The 23,820-nt window shown below is 53.9% G+C and overlaps 3 protein-coding genes across 4 annotated transcripts; all 3 read right to left on the reverse strand.

Moving 5' to 3' along the window:
• Positions 1-785: 785 nt before the first annotated feature.
• Positions 786-9,456, reverse strand: wbp11 (WW domain binding protein 11). Its single transcript, XM_069197156.1, has 12 exons — positions 9,241-9,456; positions 8,504-8,590; positions 7,865-7,896; positions 7,683-7,776; positions 6,553-6,749; positions 5,211-5,344; positions 4,938-5,134; positions 4,017-4,280; positions 3,380-3,490; positions 2,984-3,283; positions 2,725-2,907; positions 786-1,485 (listed from the first exon to the last, which is right to left on the reverse strand). Exons 2-12 carry the CDS (start codon positions 8,565-8,567, stop codon positions 929-931), a joined length of 2,133 nt encoding a protein of 710 aa, XP_069053257.1. The 5' UTR covers positions 8,568-8,590; positions 9,241-9,456; the 3' UTR covers positions 786-928.
• A 2,988-nt stretch (positions 9,457-12,444) lies between these two features.
• On the reverse strand, positions 12,445-14,780 carry bglap (bone gamma-carboxyglutamate (gla) protein). The gene is made up of 4 exons (XM_069196698.1): positions 14,669-14,780; positions 13,597-13,641; positions 13,079-13,202; positions 12,445-12,982 (listed from the first exon to the last, which is right to left on the reverse strand). Exons 1-4 carry the CDS (start codon positions 14,727-14,729, stop codon positions 12,880-12,882), a joined length of 333 nt encoding a protein of 110 aa, XP_069052799.1. The 5' UTR covers positions 14,730-14,780; the 3' UTR covers positions 12,445-12,879.
• Positions 14,781-17,281: 2,501 nt separating this feature from the next.
• mgp (matrix Gla protein) lies at positions 17,282-23,266 on the reverse strand. 2 transcript variants are annotated; one of them, XM_015359721.2, is made up of 5 exons: positions 23,170-23,266; positions 19,416-19,512; positions 19,219-19,248; positions 18,585-18,657; positions 17,282-17,873 (listed from the first exon to the last, which is right to left on the reverse strand). In XM_015359721.2, exons 2-5 carry the CDS (start codon positions 19,474-19,476, stop codon positions 17,714-17,716), a joined length of 324 nt encoding a protein of 107 aa, XP_015215207.1. In that variant the 5' UTR covers positions 19,477-19,512; positions 23,170-23,266; the 3' UTR covers positions 17,282-17,713. The 2 variants fall into 2 exon arrangements, with proteins under 2 accessions (XP_015215207.1, XP_006637012.1); XM_006636949.3 differs by having other exon boundaries at positions 23,134-23,243.
• Between the last annotated feature and the right edge of the window lie 554 nt (positions 23,267-23,820).

Genomic DNA, 23,820 nt, shown 5'->3' on the forward strand with positions numbered 1-23,820 from the left:
TCTCTGTCCTCTGACTGCTGTGAGAGAAGCGAGCTGTCTGTCTCTCTGTCCCCTGTCCTCTGACTGCTGTGAGAGAAACAAGCTGTCTGCTTTGTCCTCTGACTGCTGTGGGAGAAGCGAGCTGTCTGTCTCTCTGTCCCCTGTCCTCTGACTCCAGTGGGAGAAACGAGCTGTCTGTCTCTCTGTCCTCTGACTGCTGTGGGAGAAGTGAGCTGTCTGTCTCTCTGTCCTCTGACTGCTGTGGGAGAAGCAAGCTGTCTGTCTCTCTGTCCTCTAACTGCTGTGGGAGAAGCGAGCTGTCTGTCTCTCTGTCCTCTGACTGCTGTGGGAGAAGCAAGCTGTCTGTCTCTCTGTCCTCTGACTGCTGTGGGAGAAGCGAGCTGTCTGTCTCTCTGTCCTCTGACTGCTGTGGGAGAAGCGAGCTGTCTGTCTCTCTGTCCTCTGACTGCTGTGGGAGAAGCGAGCTGTCTGTCTCTCTGTCCCCTGTCCTCTGACTCCAGCGGGCTGCAGGCAGGGACTGAGGACTCCTGGGTAGCACTGCCACCACTTCTCTGACAGACGAGCCGCTCCGGGGTCACACTGCCCCTGGGGCCGAGGGACAGGCTGCCGGGCTCTTGGGCTCCCTCGCCACACCACAGCTCAGACACCCTGCCCGGGTTCGACTCCCCCACAGCGTGCGCACACACGGCACGCGCACACACACACACACACACACACACACACGCACACACACACACACGCACACACACACACGGCGCACACACACACACGGCGCACACAGAGACTTGCACAGCGAGCATTTTATTTCACTGCTTTTACAGCTTTAAACAACACTTTTCATTTTCGGCAAACTCTCTCTCGCGCTGCCGCACCTAGTCAATATAAAACAAACACACGTCTGGAAACCCCCCTCGTACCCCCCGTACCCCTACAGCAGCCCCTCCATCTCCCTCATGAAGGCCTCGTACACCTGGTCTTTCGTCTGGATGGAGGGCAGCGGGGCGCCGGCGGGCGTGGCGGAGGGCGCGGGCGGCTTGTGCTCCTCCTCGGCCCTCCGGCCGGCGCCGCCCGCCAGCCCGGCGCCCGGCCGCGCGCGGCGCACACGCAGCGCGGTGGGCACGAAGCGCGTGACCTCGGCCTTGGGGTTGGTGATCTGCGGCTTGGCGGAGATGGTGGCGCCGCCGGGCCCGCCGGCCGCGCCCGCCGCCGTCAGGCTGGCCCGCTTCTCGATGGTGGGGGCGTGGTGCGGCGGCGCGCTGCCCGGCGTGCCCGGCGGGGGGGGCAGCCGCAGGGGCAGGGGCAGGGCCGGAGGGGGGGGCAGAGGGGCGGCGCCGGCGGGGGGGGCGCTCTCGCCCGGCTTCTGCTGGCGCTGGATCAGGCTGGGGGGGGCGCTGAGCACATTGGGGTTGAGGGGAGGGGGGAACATGGCCGGGGGGGGCCCCAGCGGGCGGGCCAGTCCTGGGCGAGGGGGGGGCGGCGGCATTCCTGTGAGAGAGAGAGGAGTGGGGGGGGGACAGAGAGAGATACAGAATTAAAGTATTGGCTACACCTAAAAAACAGCGACTAAAATTCCTACCACCACAACTCAGACCCAAGCACATCACAGCACAGATCAAACAGCAACATCTCACACACTGGGACACACACACACACACAACAAACTGGAATGCTACAGAACCCTAAACAGACAATACACACTAGCCGAATATTTGACCAACATAAGAAACAACAAACAGAAACAGACCCTGACGAAGTACAGGCTCAGTGACCACAGCCTGGCCAGAGACACTGGACACAGGCAGACCTGGCTGTCCAGAGAGGACAGGCTCAGTGACCACAGCCTGGCCAGAGACACTGGACACAGGCAGACCTGGCTGTCCAGAGAGGACAGGCTCAGTGACCACAGCCTGGCCAGAGACACTGGACACAGGCAGACCTGGCTGTCCAGAGAGGACAGGCTCAGTGACCACAGCCTGGCCAGAGACACTGGACACAGGCAGACCTGGCTGCCCAGAGAGGACAGGCTCAGTGACACAGCCTGGCCAGAGACACTGGACAAAGGCAGACCTGGCTGTCCAGAGAGGACAGGCTGTGCTCCCACTGCCAGCGGGGAGAAATAGAGACAGAGGTGCACTTCCTACTGCACTGTGACAGATACTCTGGGATTAGATTTCTGAATTTCGGGAAGAATGTTTCTCTAATCCCACACCTGCCAGAATCACAACAGGTCCCAATCCTACTGGGAGAGGGAGGAGGGAACTCAACTGAACTGGCAGCCCAGTATGTGATCTCCTGTCACAGCCTGAGGAACAGTGAGCCTGTCTCCCAGTAATGCTCCAGCCGCCTACAGAATATGTCAATATTATATAATGTCTTTGTTGTAAATGTCTGTAGATTTTATTTTACTTCTATTTTTTGTTTTGTTTAATGTAAATATCATTACTTTCGTTCGCTTTGGCAACACTGATTTTACTAATTCATGCTAATAAAACACCTGGAATTGAATTGAGAGAGGAGAGAGGAGAGAGAGAGGAGTGGGGGGGAGGGACAGAGAGAGGAGGGAGAGCGAGAGACAGAGAGAGACAGAGAGGGACAGAGCGAGGGACAGAGCGAGGGACAGAGCGAGGGACAGAGCGAGGAGAGAGACAGAGAGGTGAGAGTCCCATCAGTCCTCCAGTCACGCGTGTGCACCGACACACACAGAGCAGCAGACTCGGGGCTCACCCGGGGGGGCCGGCGGGGGCAGCCTGGGCGGGGGGCCCCGAGGCGGGGGGCCGGGCGGCAGGCCTGGAGGGGGTCCGGGCGGCGGGCCGGGCGGGCGGCCTGGGGGCGGCCCCGGGGGCAGTAGCCGGGGCATGGGCCCTCTGATGCCGGGCATGCCTGGGGGGCGCAGGAAGGGCGGCGCCCCTGGAGACAGAGAGAGGGGTGTCAGTGACGAAGGATGCCCCGCGAGCTGGCAGCGGCCGAGCTCCCCGCCGCTCACCTGGAGGCGGGCCCGGGGGGGGTCCGGTGGGAGGGCCCGGGGGGCGCATGGGCGGGGCCGGGGGCGGGCCCAGCGGAGGGGGCCCCGTCATTGGCGGAGCCTGCATGTGTGGGAGGGCCTGCTGGGGCTGCTGCGAGATGATTGGAGCAGCCAGGGGAGGCGGGCGCTGCGGGGCCAGCGGGGGCAGGGCCTGCGCCTCGGACAGCGCCCTCTCCTCGCGCTCCGAGTCATCCGAATCGTCCGAGTACTCGGGCTCCTCCTCTTCCTCCTCCTCCTCCTCCTCCTCCGGCACCGACTGGCCTGCAGACAGAGAGAGGGGACAGCGGCTCGTGACGGAGGGTCCCGGCGCTGGGGACCGGCGGGGGGCGCTGCACAGGGAGGGGCCGCAGCTCTTACCTGCCATCCTGAGCATCATGGCCTGCAAGGGAGTGATGGCCTTCGTCTTCTTCACAACCCTCCTCGCCCTCTCCCGGCGCGGCTTCTCATCTGCAAACCGCACACTGCGCCCTGAGAGCACACAGACAGGGCGTCAGGACTCACTGTACCCCCAGAGCACACAGACAGGGCGTCAGGACTCACTGTACCCCCAGAGCGTCAGGACACTGTACCCCCAGAGCACACAGACAGGGCGTCAGGACACTGTACCCCCAGAGCACACAGACAGGGCGTCAGGACACTGTACCCCCAGAGCACACAGACAGGGCGTCAGGACTCACTGTACCCCCAGAGCACACAGACAGGGCGTGGGGACTCGCTGTACCCCCAGAGCTCACAGACGGGGCATCAGGACACTGCACCCCCAGAGCACACAGACAGGGCGTCAGGACACTGTACCCCCAGAGCACACAGACAGGGCGTCAGGACACTGTACCCCCAGAGCACACAGACAGGGCGTCAGGACACTGCACCCCCAGAGCACACAGACAGGGCGTCAGGACACTGCACCCCCAGAGCGTCAGGACTCTCTGTACCCTCAGAGCTCACAGACGGGGTGTGGGGACTCACTGTACCCCCAGAGCAGAGCCGGTCGCACCTGTCTGTCTCTCCACATGGCCCTGTCTCTCGCGCTCCTCCTCCCTCTGCCTCTCGCGCTCCCTCTCGTCCTCGGGGCGCGACTCCATCACGTGCTCTTCCTCCATGTCCTCGTCCCTCTCCTCCCCCTCCTCATCCTCCTCGCTGTCCTCCTCCTCGTCTCCGTCATCGTCCGAGTCGCTCTGGCTGTCCCCTCCCCGGCCCCCGAGACCACCAACGTCCAGGGCGCCTCCACCTTCCGAGTGGAGCTCCCCCAGATCTGTAACTGTCAGAGAGAGAGAGAGGGGTTAATACACACACTCCTCCTGCACACTACTGTACACTGACACTGCACTGAGAGAGAGAGGGGTTAATACACACACTCCTCCTGCACACTACTGTACACTGACACTGCACTGAGAGAGAGAGGGGTTAATACACACACTCCTCCTGCACACTACTGTACACTGACACTGCACTGAGAGAGAGGGGTTAATACACACACTCCTCCTGCACACTACTGTACACTGAGAGAGAGAGGGGTTAATACACACACTCCTCCTGCACACTACTGTACACTGACACTGCACTGAGAGAGAGAGGGGTTAATACACACACTCCTCCTGCACACTACTGTACACTGACACTGCACTGACAGAGAGAGGGGTTAATACACACACTCCTCCTGTACACTACTGTACACTGACACTGCACTGAGAGAGAGGGGTTAATACACACACTCCTCCTGCACACTACTGTACACTGACACTGCACTGAGAGAGAGAGGGGTTAATACACACACTCCTCCTGCACACTACTGTACACTGACACTGCACTGAGAGAGAGAGAGGGGTTAATACACAGTAATTCAATTCAATTCAAGGTGCTTTATTAGCCTGAGCGATGGGTACAATCAGTGTTGCCAAAGCAAGTAGCACAGTACCTGTCTCGGGGTCGTAGGCTGTGCTGTCCTCCTCCCTCCTGTAGGCGGCCGGGGGCAGGACCCCTCCCCTCCGCGAGTACAGCTGCACCAGGTGGGGCGGGGGCTGCCCGGGGGGCGGGCCGGGGGGCTTGCGTCCGGGAGGCAGGCGCGGGACGCCCTGTATGGACGTGGGGGTCGACAGCGACACAAAGCCCTTCCTAGGAGACGAGGAGACAGGTTAACGCGCACGCACGCCTCCCCGCGGCAAGCCCACGCGCCCGCGGCCACACTGACCCGTACGCCGAGGTCTTCTTCAGGATGGAGGGCGGCTGGGCTCCCGGCAGCGGGATGTCCTGGATCAGGATGCTGGAGGGGGCATGAGGCATGTCCGGCAGAGGAATACTGTCCACCTCCACCAGCTCGGCATTCTGGGACAGAGACAGGAGCAGCAGGGGACGTGAGCGTGAGGAACGTGGTCGTGTCTCCTGTTGTCCAGTGTCAGTAATGGACACAGTCCAGCACAGGCAGCTGGCCCTGCTCCGAGACACACACAGTCCAGTACAGACAGCTGGCCCTGCTCCGAGACACACAGTCCAGTACAGACAGCTGGCCCCGCTCCGAGACACACACAGTCCAGTACAGACAGCTGGCCCCGCTCCGAGACACACAGTCCAGTACAGACAGCTGGCCCCGCTCCGAGACACACACAGTCCAGTACAGACAGCTGGCCCCGCTCCGAGACACACACAGTCCAGTACAGACAGCTGGCCCCGCTCCGAGACACACACAGTCCAGTACAGACAGCTGGCCCTGCTCCGAGAGACACACACAGTCCAGTACAGACAGCTGGCCCTGCTCCGAGACACACACAGTCCAGTACAGACAGCTGGCCCTGCTCCGAGACACACACAGTCCAGTACAGACAGCTGGCCCTGCTCCGAGACACACACAGTCCAGTACAGACAGCTGGCCCTGCTCCGAGACACACACAGTCCAGTACAGACAGCTGGCCCTGCTCCGAGACACACACAGGCCAGTACAGACAGCTGACCCCGCTCCGAGAGAGACACACACAGTCCAGTACAGACAGCTGGCCCTGCTCCGAGACACACACAGTCCAGTACAGACAGCTGGCCCTGCTCCGAGACACACAGTCCAGTACAGACAGCTGGCCCCGCTCCGAGACACACACAGGCCAGTACAGACAGCTGGCCCCGCTCCGAGACACACACAGTCCAGCACAGGCAGCTGGCCCTGCTCCGAGACACACACAGTCCAGTACAGACAGCTGGCCCTGCTCCGAGACACACAGTCCAGTACAGACAGCTGGCCCCGCTCCGAGACACACACAGGCCAGTACAGACAGCTGGCCCCGCTCCGAGAGAGACACACACAGTCCAGTACAGACAGCTGGCCCTGCTCCGAGACACACACAGTCCAGTACAGACAGCTGGCCCCGCTCCGAGACACACACAGTCCAGTACAGACAGCTGGCCCCGCTCCGAGACACACACAGTCCAGTACAGACAGCTGGCCCCGCTCCGAGACACACACAGTCCAGTACAGACAGCTGGCCCCGCTCCGAGACACACACAGTCCAGTACAGACAGCTGGCCCTGCTCCGAGACACACAGACCTTGACAGAGTCGAAGTAGAGAGACAGCTGGCCCCGCTTGGTCTCGTACTCGTGCTCCAGGCGGCGCAGCTCGCGGTACGTGTCCGGGTTCTCCTTCTCGTACAGGCGCACGATCCGCTCAAAGGTCTCGCGCAGCTTCTTCCTCTTGTCCCGCAGAACCTTCTCGTTCAGCAGCGGCACCTGGACCGGGTTAAACTCTGAGAGAGACGGACCGGGTCACACACGGAAACAGAGACCGGGTCTCTCTCTCACACAGAAAGATCAGGTCAGGCAGAGAGAGTGAAGGCACTCAGGCCATTCTACACGATAAGAAGGCTCTTCAATATTAACCCAACAACAAGAATCTGGCTCCAGTATTTCAAAGGGTAACCCAGCCCATTGCCCTATACTGCAGTGAAGTGTGGGGTCCCCTAACAACAGGTACAGGGCCGAATAAGGCCAGTACCCACTATTGATAAACACAGAAAAGAATATTAAAGTATTGGCGACACCTAAGAAACAGCGACCAAAACTTCTACTCCTATTCAGTCTGTGATCTCCTGTCCCAGCCTGAGGAACAGACAGTGAGCCTGTCTCTCAATAATAATAATACAGTGTGTGATCTCCTGTCCCAGCCTGAGGAACAGACAGTGAGCCCGCCTCTCAATAATAATAATACAGTGTGTGATCTTCTGTCCCAGCCTGAGGAACAGACAGTGAGTCTGTCTCTCAATAATAATAATACAGTGTGTGATCTCCTGTCACAGCCTGAGGAACAGACAGTGAGCCTGTCTCTCAATAATAATTGTGTGTGTGATCTCCTGTCCCAGCCTGAGGAAAAGACAGTGAGCCTGTCTCTCAATAATAATAATACAGTGTGTGATCTCCTGTCCCAGCCTGAGGAACAGACAGTGAGCCTGTCTCTCAATAATAATACAGTGTGTGATCTCATGTCGCAGCCTGAGGAACAGACAGTGAGCCTGTCTCTCAATAATAATAATACAGTGTGTGATCTGTCCCAGCCTGAGGAACAGATAGCGAGCCTGTCTCTCAGTAATAAATAATAATAATAATAATAATACAGTGTGTGACACAAGAGACTGTCAGGCAGTTAGTGATTAACTAGGACTAGTTAATTAACACATCATTACCCATCTCATCCAGTTTCTCCATGTCTCTGATGATCTGTCTGGGGTCCTTCATTTTCAGCACTGCTGCTCGGACCATCATCCTCTGCTTCTTGTTCTGGAGAGAGGAGAGGAGAGGGGTTCACAGAGGCAAGGAGAGAGAGAGACAGACAGGAGAGAATGGCAGACACTCCAGACAGTCTCACCTTTTTCAGCTCCCTCTTCCGGGCCTCCTTCCCTGCAGAGGACAGGAAGGGACAGTGTCAGATAAGCCAGAGTGTCCAGTTCGCATCCCAGCCCCATTGATACCAGTGTAATGCCAGCATAACGCTATTACAGTGGACACAGCTGTACTCACGGGCCTGGTCAGTGGACAGTATAACGTTATTACAGTGGACACAGCTGTACTCACGGGCCTGGTCAGTGGACAGTATAACGTTATTACAGTGGACACAGCTGTACTCACGAGCCTGGTCAGTGGACAGTATAACGTTATTACAGTGGACACAGCTGTACTCAAGGGCCTGGTCAGTGGACAGTATAACGTTATTACAGTGGACACAGCTGTACTCAAGGGCCTGGTCAGTGGACAGTATAACATTATTACAGTGGACACAGCTGTACTCAAGGGCCTGGTCAGTGGACAGTATAACATTATTACAGTGGACACAGCTGTACTCAAGGGCCTGGTCAGTGGACAGTATAACGTTATTACAGTGGACACAGCTGTACTCAAGGGCCTGGTCAGCGGACAGTATAATGTTATTACAGTGGACACAGCTGTACTCAAGGGCCTGGTCAGTGGACAGTATAATGTTATTACAGTGGACAGGAGCTGTACTCACGAGCCTGGTCAGTGGGGTTCATGAATTTCCCACTCTTGGTGGAGGACGTCGATCTTCGCCCCATGGTGGCGCTGTCTCCCTCTCACCCTGAAACACAGAGAAGGGCAGTCAGCTCTTGAGGACCTGGAGACGCTCCAACAGACACAGACACTCCCAGACCATCACAGACCCCCAAACCTGCTGCAGGAAAGCCCCTCAAGCCCGTGTGTGGACACAAGACGACCTGCCTGTCTTCCAGTGTCCTTGCTTCACGCTACAGGCGCTCTCGTGCGGGATCAGTGTGGTCTGGCAGCAGGGGTGATCAGGCCAGCCCAGTCCATCACTGGGGTACAGCTCCCCACTGCTGTGGACATGTTTACACCTCGCGGTCTCAGGAAGGCGGGGAGTAATGCTAAGGACACCAGCCTTCCCTCTGGTGAGAGTTATAGGAGCAGAGAGGCACGAATCCCCGGGTCCGGAGACAGTTTCTTCCCACAGGCTGCCAGACTCCTGAACTCTGCCCCTACCACTGCCTCACACTGCCTGTGCCGTGTGTTGCCGTGTGTTGTTGCTGCTGCTGTTGCAACGTTTTAACTGCTGCTGCTGCTGTTTCAACGTTTGGCGTTTCCTTAACGTCTCTGCACTGGCGCACACATGCAGAGAAGCACTGCCCTGCACTTGTGAAAAAGATGGATAAACCGGACTGAGAGCCGAGGACGGAGAAGCACACGCACGGTCTAGAGACCGGAGACACTGACCCAGACGCGAACACGGATCCAGAGGCAGACCTTGCTTCTTCCAGAGCACCGGCCGTTCCGTGAAGCCAAGATCCGGTAATCACCGGGAGCGGGTTTTGAGCCCCGGGTCCCTTATCAAACACTCGCGCGCTGTGTTTACTGCCTGGATTCAAATGAGCCCTTAGCGCTACCGGCCGCCATCTTCGCCCGCCATCGCCGGAAAATACGTCACGTCCGCGCTTCCTGAGGCCGTGTACCCTCATCATGTGACAGGGGCCTCCCTCGTTTTCAATTTCAGCTTTCTTGATTAAGATTAAGATCACCTTATTGGCCATATATAATTTCTTGCATTAGGAATTTGTCTTTTCACAAAGCTCAGCCTGCTCTCCATGAGACACACAGACAGGGAGAGAAGCTGGGGGTCAGAGCGCAGGGTCAGCCATTTATACAGCACCCCTGGAGCAGTGGGGGTTAAGGGCCTTGCTCAGGGGCCAACGGAGCAGGATTCCTCTGCCGGTTGCGGGATTTGAACCGGCAACCTTCCGGTCACAGGCACAGATCCTTAGCCACAGAGCACCACCCCAAAAGAACTGCTCCAGGTGAGGCACAAACTCACAACCTTGCATTGCTCTGCTCTGTGCTGTTATATCAGTATTGCATGCTAACCGATGGCTCTCCCTATTCTCCATCATAATCGTGTGCGTGGGTATAAACACACCCCAGACCCTTGACTCTTTTCTACCCCTTTTCTGAGTTTTTATGTATTGCAGCTGTCTCTGCAATAAACAGAGCTGTGTTCAGAATCCAGCGTATTGACGACTGACTGGGATTTGATTGGGACTGGGGTGAAGACAGGGGTTGTATTGTATGCATGGCTGTGGGCTGTACACACATCACAGAGGGAGATCTCACGAAGCCAGATTACTCAGTCTGCAGGGCATTACTGCCGCTGAGATTTAGAGATGGCCTTTCACCGTTTCAGCAGAGTAAACCTTACATTCACGATCTCTTAAACCCGCACACTGTTAATACTGCTTGTTGCAGCTCAGTGTGAGCAGAAACTCAAACTGCTGGTCGGGCTGAGCACAGCGCTTCAGTATATCACAGTGTGCCCTGCAGTGAGGAAAGTGGTGTTTGCACTGAAACGGTTCAGAAGGTTTCCTGGCTGTACATTAGTGCAAATCATCAAGCGGGGGTTTCATGAACTAGCTGGTAATGTTCTCATATCTAATTCTGTCCACTGCGAATGTAGTTCTGTTCTCTGTAGCTCTGCACTGTGATCTAAACATTTCTTACAGCAATTTCCTGATGTAATACACTCTCTGGACTGTGCAGACAACCTCATTAAATACTCCACAGGGCACAACTAGGCTGATTTTTAATAGGAAATCAATTCACACCATCTGAAAATAAAATTAGAGCCTACAACATATAGACATTTCTACCTGGCTTAAGACTTTCTGCATCCGGGTGGGGGGGACTCCCACCTGTGCTACTTAATTCACAACAATGTTGGGAAAAGGAAATATCCCGGTACCGGAAAACAGCCTTTATTGAGTTGATGATGGTGATGATTCCTCCGGCTCCAGTCTTACTCTCCTGTTGCTCAAATCAGGACACACTTCCACTCCGAGGAGGGCGCCGCACTGTACAGGAGCCCTGCGGCCCCCCCCCAACAGCCCAGCGAGCGGAAACACATCCAGACAATAGTGTACAAGTGTGAAGCCCTCCAGCCTCAGGCAGAGCCCCACGTCAGTGCCATCCTCCTGCCAGCACCTGCCTGCGTTTATCTGGACACCTGTCACCTCCGGGTTGGATTGATCTGCGATTCCTTGCCAGGCGTCTTCTCTGGCTCCTGCAGAGCTCCAGGGTGCCGTAGCTCCACTCTATCCCAGCGCTTCCTTCAGGAGCTGTAGCTCCTGGTCCCGCATGCAGACTGTTGCTGTCGCCTGAACCCTCTAACTGGACTGTAACCGGATAACTGAAGCCTGAGTTCACCTGAACGCAGCTGTAAGGTGAAGTCTACCGGGATGATTTGAGAAATCCTGAATTAGTTAAACCTGCTTTATGAATGTATTTACCCAGATATATACTCACACACAACTTACCCTGACACACATGTACACACACATACACCCAGATCTATACACACACAGCCTGACACACATGTACACCCAGATATATATACACACACACAACTTACCCTGACACACATATACACACACATACACCCAGATATACACACACACACCTACCCTGACACACATATACACCCAGATATACACACACACACCTACCCTGACACACATATACACCCAGATATACACACACACACCTACCCTGACACACATATACACCCAGATATACACACACACCTACCCTGACACACATATACACCCAGATATATACACACACACACTTACCCTGACACACATATACACCCAGATATATATATATACACACACAGCCTGACACACATATACACACACATACACCCAGATATATAAACACACAGCCTGACACACACACACACAGCCTGACACACATATACACACACATACACCCAGATATATACACACACCTCCTGACACACACAGACCCACATACACACCTCCTGACACACACAGACCCAGATACACACCTCCTGACACACACATAGACCCAGATACACACCTCCTGACACACACAGACCCAGATACACACCTCCTGACACACACATAGACCCAGATACACACCTCCTGACACACACAGACCCAGATACACACATCTCCTGACACACACAGACCCACATACACACACCTCCTGACACACACAGACCCAGATACACACACCTCCTGACACACACAGACCCACATACACACACCTCCTGACACACACACGCCCAGATACGCACACCTCCTGACACACACATACACTCACCCTGACAATCATACACACCTCCTGACACACACACAGACCCAGATACACACACACCTCCTGACACACACAGACCCAGATACACACCTCCTGACACACACACGCCCAGATACACACCTCCTGACACACACAGACCCACAAACATACACCTCCTGACACACACATACACTCACCCTGACAATCATACACACCTCCTGACACACACATAGACCCAGATACGCACACCTCCTGACACACACATAGACCCAGATACACACACCTCCTGACACACACACACACGCACGGCTGACAGACACAGGGAGAGAGAGGTGCTCTGGAAGTGTTTATTTCGGCTTGCTTGGAGCCCGGCGGCGCACAGCAGGATGTTCAGGCGGCGCGGCGCGGCCCGGTCACGTGACACGGCAGGTCACACGAGACGTCAACACGCAGTCGGCAGACCCGAGTCGGAATCTTATACTCCGGATCCCATTCCTAACTGCTTCAGCTTATACCAACTGGACTAACATAAACATACTGTAGAAATACTATACATCCAGAAAAAAACTTTCCTGGAAGAAGAGGCACTTATGTATAAATTCTTCTCTTTAACAGGAGGACTTTCGCGTTTGTTCAGATACAGTTTGTCGGTTCATAGGCAGATGTTCTTCACGTGTGGCCCCGCTCCAGTCTTGAAAGGGTTAATTCTCACTGATGGGCGTGGCTTCACCAGGACTGGGCGGGGCTACGTCCTCTTGGGGGCGTGGTCTAGTAGGGGATTGGTCCGTAGTACTGGGTGTAGGCGGCGACGATTCCGGCGGTCTCGGCCATGTGCTCACAGGCCAGGTTGACTTCACACACCTCCCGCAGGCTGGAGAGAGAGGGAGACGAGTAGATGATGCACACTCGGCCCACCCGGGCCTGTCCCCTCCCCCTGCCCCCCTCAGGCGAGCACACGGCCCCTCACCTCTCCAGCTGCTGCAGCGACAGTCCGGCGCCGCCAGCGCCCCCTGCGGCACCCCCTGCAGCCCCGATGTTCCTCTTCAGTCTCTTGACGAAGGAGGAGGCCAGGTCTCTCTTCACAAACACTTCTGCAACACGGCAAGAACATGCCAGGTCACACAGAACCTGCCTCACTGCGCTGTTCCCTCTAAAATATAATCAGGGCTCCCACTGACACACCCTGGCTCCTCCCCTCCTCCCACTGACACACCCTGGCTCCTCCCCTCCTCCCACTGACACACCCTGACTCCTCCCTCTCCCTCCCTCTCTGACACACCCTGACTCCTCCCCTTCCCCCTTTGAAACACCCCGACTCCTCCCTCTCTCCCTTCTGACACACCCTGACTCCTCCCTCTCTCCCTTCTGACACACCCTGACTCCTCCCTCTCCTTCCCTCTCTGACACACCCTGACTCCTCCCATGTCTGCTGAGCCCAGTGGGCGGGAGAGGCAGGAGGACCCCAGCATGTAGGAGGATTCTCACCTTCTGTGCTATGAGAATCCGGGGCGCTGACAGAGACATCGGAGTCTGGAATTTAAAGATAGGATCAGAAAGTTCAGCCTCAAGAGTCTGTACATGTGTGTGTGCAGTTTATCCAGTAAAAGTCTCGACGGACATAAGATGAACAAGCACACAGACAGGTACACAGACAGGTGGACAGACTCACCTCCAGCGGACAGACTCACAGACAGACAGGCAGGCACACCGACAGATACACAGAAACACAGACAGACTCACCTCCACTGGACTGACACACAGACATATAAACACAAACACACAGACTCACCTCCAGTGGATAGACACACAGACAGATAGACACACAGACAGACAAACACACCTCCAGTGGACAGACACACAGACAGACTCACCTCCAGTGGACAGACACAAAGACATATAGACACAGACAGACAGACACATGGACAGATAGACTCACCTCCAGTGGACAGACACACAGACAGACAGACAGACTCACCTCCAGTGGACAGACACAAAGACATTTAGACACAGACAGACAGACACATGGACAGATAGACAGACAGACAGATAGACTCACCTCCAGTGGACAGACAGACAGACAGACAGACAGACTCACATCCAGTGGACAGACACACAGACAGACAGACAGACTCACCCCCAGTGGACAGACACACAGACAGACAGACAGACAGACTCACCCCCAGTGGACAGACACACAGACAGACAGATAGACTCACCTCCAGTGGACAGACACACAGACAGACAGACAGACAGACAGACAGACTCACCCCCAGTGGACAGACACACAGACAGACAGACAGACAGACAGACAGACTCACCTCCAGTGGACAGACACACAGACAGACAGACAGACAGATAGACTCACCCCCAGTGGACAGACACACAGACAGACAGATAGACTCACCTCCAGTGGACAGACACACAGACACACAGACAGACACACAGACAGACAGATAGACTCACCTCCAGTGGACAGACACACAGACAGATAGACAGACAGACATACAGATAGACTCACCTCCAGTGGACAGACACACAGACAGACAGACAGACTCACCCCCAGTGGACAGACACACAGCTGTCAGGGCACACAGCACGAGGACGGTCAGGGTCTTCATCTTGTCTTGCTGTTTCAGTGAGGTGAACAGTGTGGTTGTCTCTTCCTGCCACCCTGTTTATAGCTCTGTTCCCAGCCCGCCTTGGGGGACACGCTGCCTGCGGATTGGCCGGCAGCTGCGACACCCCTGGACACAGCCCGGACACGCCCTCTCCCTCCTCCTCACCGCGGACAAGGCAGCTGTCGTTCCGGGCGCGGCCGCCAGATGGCGGTGTGCCCCGGCTGCGCGGGCGATGCGCACTCGTCTGCGGCTCGTGAACCCGCTGACCGCGCGCGGCGGCCCCCCTCCTCCCCGGGCCAGCGTGTCGCCCTCAGCAGCGTGTCTGTGGGTCTCGAGGAACGGAGCTTCTCTGAGTGACACCAGCTGTGCTGCAGAGCCGTACTGTTTAGAAAAGTAAATCACACCCTGACATTTCTGATCCGCACTACTGTATAATTCACTGCTACAGGGAACCTTATTAACCTGTGAAAAACATAAACAGGTGCTTATGTCAATGTCGGTGTACAAAAGTGTGTGTATTAACCCCCTTCTCTCTCAGTGCAGTGTCAGTGTACAGTAGTGTGCAGGAGGAGTGTGTGTATTAACCCCTCTCTCTCAGTGCAGTGTCAGTGTACAGTAGTGTGCAGGAGGAGTGTGTGTATTAACCCCCTTCTCTCTTAGTGCAGTGTCAGTGTACAGTAGTGTGCAGGAGGAGTGTGTGTATTAACCCCCTTCTCTCTCAGTGCAGTGTCAGTGTACAGTAGTGTGCAGGAGGAGTGTGTGTATTAACCCCTCTCTCTCAGTGCAGTGTCAGTGTACAGTAGTGTGCAGGAGGAGTGTGTGTATTAACCCCTCTCTCTCTCTCAGTGCAGTGTCAGTGTACAGTAGTGTGCAGGAGGAGTGTGTGTATTAACCCCTCTCTCTCTCTCAGTGCAGTGTCAGTGTACAGTAGTGTGCAGGAGGAGTGTGTGTATTAACCCCTCTCTCTCAGTGTACAGTAGTGTGCAGGAGGAGTGTGTGTATTAACCCCTCTCTCTCTCAGTGCAGTGTCAGTGTACAGTAGTGTGCAGGAGGAGTGTGTGTATTAACCCCTCTCTCTCAGTGCAGTGTCAGTGTACAGTAGTGTGCAGGAGGAGTGTGTGTATTAACCCCTCTCTCTCAGTGCAGTGTCAGTGTACAGTAGTGTGCAGGAGGAGTGTGTGTATTAACCCCCCTCTCTCTCAGTGCAGTGTCAGTGTACAGTAGTGTGCAGGAGGAGTGTGTGTATTAACCCCTCTCTCTCTCAGTGCAGTGTCAGTGTACAGTAGTGTGCAGGAGGAGTGTGTGTATTAACCCCTCTCTCTCTCAGTGCAGTGTCAGTGTACAGTAGTGTGCAGGAGGAGTGTGTGTATTAACCCCTCTCTCTCAGTGCAGTGTCAGTGTGCAGGAGGAGTGTGTGTATTAACCCCCCTCTCTCTCTCAGTGCAGTGTCAGTGTACAGTAGTGTGCAGGAGGAGTGTGTGTATTAACCCCCCTCTCTCTCTCAGTGCAGTGTCAGTGTACAGTAGTGTGCAGGAGGAGTGTGTGTATTAACCCCTCTCTCTCTCAGTGCAGTGTCAGTGTTCAGTAGTGTTCAGGAGGAGTGTGTGTATTAACCCCTCTCTCTCTCAGTGCAGTGTCAGTGTACAGTAGTGTGCAGGAGGAGTGTGTGTATTAACCCCTGTCTCTCTCAGTGCAGTGTCAGTGTACAGTAGTGTTCAGGAGGAGTGTGTGTATTAACCCCCCTCTCTCTCAGTGCAGTGTCAGTGTACAGTAGTGTGCAGGAGGAGTGTGTGTATTAACCCCTCTCTCTCTCTCAGTGCAGTGTCAGTGTACAGTAGTGTGCAGGAGGAGTGTGTGTATTAACCCCTCTCTCTCTCAGTGCAGTGTCAGTGTACAGTAGTGTGCAGGAGGAGTGTGTGTATTAACCCCTCTCTCTCTCTCAGTGCAGTGTCAGTGTACAGTAGTGTGCAGGAGGAGTGTGTGTATTAACCCCTCTCTCTCTCTCAGTGCAGTGTCAGTGTGCAGGAGGAGTTTGTGGTAACATTGGGTTAAGATATTAATTGGTACATTTCCTGTACATCTGACTAGGATTATTTTATACAGAGCAGGACCAAGACAGGGGAAAAAAACACATCAAGCCTGACCTGCATTAAAAAATTGGTTAAAAACTGTTAAAAAACTAAAAATGCCTAATAAAAAATAAAATAAAAGCAATATAAAACTCAGGGGAGTCTCTGTAAGTGTTGACAGACCTGCCTTGGTAGAAGGAGCACCAGGGCAGCTCAGAGTTTAGGAGGAAGGAATGTTTGTGTCTATTAAGGTGGGCGATCATCACCTCCGCACAATAAGGTGAGACGTTGATGCCTGTGTGTCGTGTGGGAGAGGGGGTGACACAGCCAGGAGCTCTACTGACGAACGTGCCCCGGCCCAGCCTCTCCTGCAGCGCGTTGCTTATTGTCCACAGCTGCCCTAGTGCGCCCCCTGCAGGTCAGACCGCTTCAGTCGGCACTGGGGGAGGCGTTTGAGTGAGACAGACGGACACAGACGGACACAGCTCTATTTGCCTTTATTGACTGCAGGTTGTGTACACGGAGAGCACGCGTGTTTCAAGCATGTTTCTACAGGCGTGTGGTCTCCGGCTGCGGCCCAGAGCCAGAGGCCAGCGACCAGCAGGTCCAGAGCAGGCCAGACCGGATCCGCGGCTGCTGGTGGTTCTGTCTGGGGGCTGTGGCGGCGGGGACGTCAGAACCGGTCCCGGGAGCCGGATCGCAGTGCGGCCCGCTCCAGCCCGCTCCAGCCCGCTCCAGCCTGGTCCTGCCCGGTCCGCTGGGGACGCTGGCACCGGGCCCGGGGACCTGCAGCCTTCCCGCAGTGAGCCTGCGCTGCCGATACATGTGAGTAGGTGAGGGTTATATGGGTACAGGGGTGATATGGGCACTACACTGTGCCGAGCAGGGGCTGCTCACGGCCAGCGGGCCGCTGCCTTATCGGGGCTGAGCTCCCCGGCCACGCCTCCCACTCTGGGCCGGACCCCCAAAGTATCGCTCGTAGGCCTGCTGGTATCCGTGGTACATAGCGTAGCGCTTGCACTGCAAAGAGTCCTCACAGATCTCTGTGCGTATCTCCACAGGGGACTTCAGAATCCTGAGACAGAGAGAGAGGGGTTAATACACACACTCCTCCTGCACACTACTGTACACTGACACTGCACTGAGAGAGAGAGGGGTTAATACACACACTCCTCCTGCACACTACTGTTTACTGACACTGCACTGAGAGAGAGAGGGGTTAATACACACACTCCTCCTGCACACTACTGTACACTGACACTGCACTGAGAGACAGAGGGGTTAATACACACACTCCTCCTGCACACTACTGTACACTGACACTGCACTGAGAGAGAGAGGGGGGTTAATACACACACTCCTCCTGCACACTACTGTACACTGACACTGCACTGAGAGAGAGAGGGGTTAATACACACACTCCTCCTGCACACTACTGAACACTGACACTGCACTGAGACAGAGAGGGGTTAATACACACACTCCTCCTGCACACTACTGTACACTGACACTGCACTGAGAGAGAGAGAGGGGTTAATACACACACTCCTCCTGCACACTACTGTACACTGACACTGCACTGAGAGAGAGGGGTTAATACACACACTCCTCCTGCACACTACTGTACACTGACACTGCACTGAGAGAGAGGGGTTAATACACACACTCCTCCTGCACACTACTGTACACTGACACTGCACTTAGAGAGAGAGGGGTTAATACACACACTCCTACTGTACACTACTGGATACTACTGCACACTACACTGCACTGGGAATAATTTTACCTCCTGGGGTAGTAGCTGCCTGGTTGCACAGGTCTCATGTAGGAATTGGCTCGACGTGAACCGATGAAGATGTCTTTAAAGACACAGAGAGGAAACGTTCATCATGTTTGTTTTGACATCTAGTACAGAGTCAGAGTGAGCACACTGAGAGAGCTGTATTTCTTTCTGTGCCAGTGGAACAGAAAGACAGGGGTACAGGTACAGAGAGAGGAGTTAAGGAGGTAGGAGAGAGAGAGGTACAGAGAGAGGAGTTAAGGAGGTAGGAGAGAGAGACAGGTACAGTGAGAGAGAGTGGGGTTGAGGTACGAGAGAGAGACAGGTACAGTGAGAGAGAGGGGGGGTATGAGGTGGGAGAGAGAGACAGGTACAGTGACAGAGAGGGGGGTTATGAGGTAGGAGAGAGAGACAGGTACAGTGAGAGAGAGGAGTGATGAGGTAGGAGAGAGAGACAGGTACAGTGACAGAGAGGGGGGTTATGAGGTAGGAGAGAGACAGGTACAGTGAGTGAGAGAGGAGTTAAGGAGGTAGGAGAGAGAGACAGGTACAGTGACAGATAGGGGGTTATGAGGTAGAAGAGAGAGACACACTGGGCTCCACACACTGTGAAGACTCGGAGGAGAAGGGATCTTCTTACCTTCCAGGGATTCGTTACTCTCGTAGGAATCTGAAACAGAGAGCAGCCCCTCAGTATGTTTACTCCCAGAAACACCTCCTGAAGTCAGAGTGTCTCTCTGCTGTCCGGCTGCTGCCACACGGGGCAGCTCTGGGGTGTGTGTATGAGTGCGTGTCCACAGACAGGTGCAGGGAGACAGTACATTAGAGCAAACTCACCATAGGACACACAGAGTGTGGCCAACAGACTCAACACTGCCAACTGCAAAAGTGCATTCATCCTTCCTGACTGCCTTTCTGTGGATTCACGGTGGGCCTGTGAACAGGAAGAGAGAGGGGTTAATACACACACTGACTGGACACTCCAGTACATTAACACAGCACTGAGAGAGAGAGGGGTTAATACACACACTGACTGGACACTCCAGTACATTAACACTGCACTGAGAGAGAGAGGGGTTCATACAGACACACTGACTGGACACTCCAGTACATGAACACTGCACTGAGAGAGAGGGGTTAATACAGACACACTGACTGGACACTCCAGTACATGAACACTGCACTGAGAGAGAGGGGTTAATACAGACACACTGACTGGACACTCCAGTACATTAAAACTGCACTGAGGAAAGGAGAGTTAATTTCATGCTATTGTTTTTGGCTTTATTGTGGTTTACTGAAGGTACATTGACTCTCTCCCTGCTCTCTTTCCCCATGACTTAGTAACAAGCTGGCCTTTGTTTCAGTTTGTTTAGTCTAGAGTCGATTTCACAGAAATCAGATCTTGTTAAGCTCATGAAGTGGAGCTCAAGGAGGGGAAATATTTCTCCTATAAACCAGCACTTATTTTTATCTTGGGAAGCTTTAATGAAATCATGTGCACAGCCTGTAGATAAACTAACTCAACAACTCCAGTTCCTGTGTGTTATAACCTGACTATGATCAACTAAACAGTAATAAGTTTATTCCATGCTGAAAAGAGAAGAAAGAAAACACAACGTTTCGGCTGTGGAGCCTTCTTCAGGTGTGGGAAGCCTTCTTCAGGTGTGGGAGGCCTTCTTCAGGTGCTCACACCTCAAGAAGGCTCCAAGGCCGAAACGTTGTGTTTTCTTTCTTCTTTTTTTCAGCAGGGAATAAACCTATTACTTGTTCCTTTGCAGCCTATGCATGCTGACCCAGCTCCCCACCTGAACTATGATCAACTAATATCACCTGATCAATAACCCGAGTCTCAGAATTCTCACACCTGTCATAATTCTACTGGGAAATCAATGATGCTACTGCCCATAATGTCTTCTCCTGTCACTGCCTGAGGACCAGTGAGCCTGTCTCTCAATAATAATAATACAGTGTGTGACCTCCTGTCCCAGCCTGAGGAACAGACAGTGAGCCTGTCTCTCAATAATAATAATACAGTGTGTGATCTCCTGTCCCAGCCTGAGGAACAGACAGTGAGCCCGTCTCTCAATAATAATACAGTGTGTGATCTCCTGTCCCAGCCTGAGGAACAGTGAGCCTGTCTCTCAATAATAATAATACAGTGTGTGATCTCCTGTCCCAGCCTGAGGAACAGTGAGCCTGTCTCTCAATAATAATAATACAGTGTGTGATCTCCTGTCACTGCCTGAGGAACAGTGAGCCTGTCTCTCAATAATAATAATACAGTGTGTGATCTCCTGTCCCAGCCTGAGGAACAGACAGTGAGCCTGTCTCTCAATAATAATAATACAGTGTGTGATCTCCTGTCCCAGCCTGAGGAACAGAGAGTGAGCCCGTCTCTCAATAATAATAATACAGTGTGTGATCTCCTGTCCCAGCCTGAGGAACAGACAGTGAGCCTGTCTCTCAATAATAATAATACAGTGTGTGATCTCCTGTCCCAGCCTGAGGAACAGACAGTGAGCCTGTCTCTCAATAATAATAATACAGTGTGTGATCTCCTGTCACAGCCTGAGGAACAGACAGTGAGCCCGTCTCTCAATAATAATAATGCAGTGTGTGATCTCCTGTCCCAGCCTGAGGAACAGACAGTGAGCCTGTCTCTCAGTAATAATAATACAGTGTGTGATCTCCTGTCCCAGCCTGAGGAACAGTGAGCCCGTCTCTCAACAATATTATTATTATTATTATTATTATTATTATTATTATTATTATTATTATTATTATTATTATTATTACAGTGTGTGATGGGACTCTAATAATACTGTGTTTTTGTTGTAAATGTTTTTGCTAATATTTAATGCCTTGGTAGCACTGTGATTCATTGGTCATAACAATAAAGCTTATTGATTATTTATATGAATGTAGAGGAGATCATAGAGAATCATCACACGTAGGACATGAGACACAGTGAGAGAGACAAAGAGAGAGGGTGCAGAGTTTCCAATTCCAGCTAATTACCATGATTAGGAACTGTGCTCTGTCTTCTAATAAACTTGCCTGTGTTCTCCAGCTAATGAGAGAGGTATTTTAACGAGCCTGTGGACTTCCTCACCCGTGGGTGTGCAGCTGGTCGGCCTGTACAATAACATCTGTCCAGATGTGCAGCACATGGCCATATGGTGGCATGCAGCAGGATCACGCTTGTGTGAGCAACAGTTTATAAAACTCTTCTGGAGTACACTGGGCTCTAGACTCTTCTAGTCCCTGTGGAGTCCAGCACACTGACACAGCCCAGTCACAGGCTCTAGACTCTTCTAGTCCCTGTGGAGTCCAGCACACTGACACAGCCCAGTCACAGGCTCTAGACTCTTCTAGTCCCTGTGGAGTCCAGTACACTGACACAGCCCAGTCACAGGGCTCTAGACTCTTCTAGTCCCTGTGGAGTCCAGCACACTGACACAGCCCAGTCACAGGCTCTAGACTCTTCTAGTCCCTGTGGAGTCCAGCACACTGACACAGCCCAGTCACAGGCTCTAGACTCTTCTAGTCCCTGTGGAGTCCAGTACACTGACACAGCCCAGTCACAGGCTCTAGACTCTTCTAGTCCCTGTGGAGTCCAGGACACTGACACAGCCCAGTCACAGGGCTCTAGACTCTTCTAGTCCCTGTGGAGTCCGGGACACTGACACAGCCCAGTCACAGGCTCTAGACTCCTCTAGTCCCTGTAGAGTCCAGCACACTGACACAGCCCAGTCACAGGCTCTAGACTCCTCTAGTCCCTGTGGAGTCCAGCACACTGACACAGCCCAGTCACAGGCTCTAGACTCTTCTAGTCCCTGTGGAGTCCAGCACACTGACACAGCCCAGTCACAGGCTCTAGACTCTTCTAGTCCCTGTGGAGTCCAGCACACTGACACAGCCCAGTCACAGGGCTCTAGACTCTTCTAGTCCCTGTGGAGTCCAGCACACTGACACAGCCCAGTCACAGGCTTTAGACTCTTCTAGTCCCTGTGGAGTCCAGCACACTGACACAGCCCAGTCACAGGGCTCTAGACTCTTCTAGTCCCTGTGGAGTCCAGCACACTGACACAGCCCAGTCACAGGCTCTAGACTCTTCTAGTCCCTGTGGAGTCCAGTACACTGACACAGCCCAGTCACAGGCTCTAGACTCTTCTAGTCCCTGTGGAGTCCAGCACACTGACACAGCCCAGTCACAGGCTCTAGACTCTTCTAGTCCCTGTGGAGTCCAGCACACTGACACAGCCCAGTCACAGGCTCTAGACTCTTCTAGTCCCTGTGGAGTCCAGTACACTGTACACCTGGAGTATATACTGTATACTGTACACACTGCACACCTGGAGTATATAAACTACAAGTAATACAGTAGGATTTTTCCATGTTGAAAAGAGAAGAAAGAAAACACAAAGTTTCATCTGGAGTATATAAACTACACTGTACACTTGGAGTATACAGTATATACCATACACACTGTACACCTGTTCTATATAAAATACTCTGTATAGTTGGTGTACATATACAGCACACTGCTCACCTGTGCACGCCGCTGTGTGTCCTGTGCTGTACTCACTGTGCTCAGGCGCAGAGTCTCTGTGCTCTCTCCTCTCTCAGGCTGTGGGGAGTGTGCTGTCTGTGTCCTGGGCTCTTATACTCACCCTCCAGCCCACCTCCTCAACAGGCAAGAATGTGAGCTCACTTTCTCCAGTGCTTCGCACGCAAACTGACAGACACGCACTGTGCACAGACACACACACCTCTCACACACACTGAGCACAGACACACACACCTCTCACACGCACTGTGCACAGACACACACACCTCTCACACACACTGAGCACAGACACACACACCTCTCACACACACTGAGCACAGACACACACACCTCTCACACGCACTGTGCACAGACACACACACCTCTCACACACTGAGCACAGACACACACACCTCTCACATGCACTGAGCACAGACACACACACCTCTCACACACACACCTCTCACACACACTGAGCACAGACACACACACCTCTCACACACACTGTGCACAGACACACACACCTCTCACACACACTGAGCACAGACACACACACCTCTCACACACACACTGTGCACAGACACACACACCTCTCACACACACTGAGCACAGACACACACACCTCTCACACACACACTGTGCACAGACACACACCTCTCACACACACTGAGCACAGACACACACACCTCT

Source organism: Lepisosteus oculatus, chromosome 12 (assembly GCF_040954835.1).
Source record: "Lepisosteus oculatus isolate fLepOcu1 chromosome 12, fLepOcu1.hap2, whole genome shotgun sequence".
In the NCBI taxonomy this organism is placed as follows: domain Eukaryota; kingdom Metazoa; phylum Chordata; class Actinopteri; order Semionotiformes; family Lepisosteidae; genus Lepisosteus; species Lepisosteus oculatus.

Bases quoted from the DNA above. Each gene is read 5' to 3' on its own strand.
- wbp11 (XM_069197156.1), bottom strand. From the start codon at position 8,567: ATGGGGCGAAGATCGACGTCCTCCACCAAGAGTGGGAAATTCATGAAC. The intron at 7,897-8,503 runs GTGAGTACAGCT...TGTCCTCTGCAG, and splicing joins GAACCCCACTGACCAGGCTC to GGAAGGAGGCCCGGAAGAGG. The intron at 7,777-7,864 runs GTGAGACTGTCT...TCCTCTCTCCAG, and splicing joins GGAAGAGGGAGCTGAAAAAG to AACAAGAAGCAGAGGATGAT.
- bglap (XM_069196698.1), bottom strand. From the start codon at position 14,729: ATGAAGACCCTGACCGTCCTCGTGCTGTGTGCCCTGACAGCTGTGTGT. The intron at 13,642-14,668 runs GTGAGTCTGTCT...TTTAAATTCCAG, and splicing joins TGTGTGTCTGTCCACTGGGG to ACTCCGATGTCTCTGTCAGC. The intron at 12,983-13,078 runs GTGAGGGGCCGT...CTCTCTCTCCAG, and splicing joins TCGCTGCAGCAGCTGGAGAG to CCTGCGGGAGGTGTGTGAAG.
- mgp (XM_015359721.2), bottom strand. From the start codon at position 19,476: ATGAATGCACTTTTGCAGTTGGCAGTGTTGAGTCTGTTGGCCACACTC. The intron at 19,249-19,415 runs GTGAGTTTGCTC...TCTCTGTTTCAG, and splicing joins CACACTCTGTGTGTCCTATG to ATTCCTACGAGAGTAACGAA. The intron at 17,874-18,584 runs GTAAAATTATTC...TCTCTGTCTCAG, and splicing joins GGCAGCTACTACCCCAGGAG to GATTCTGAAGTCCCCTGTGG.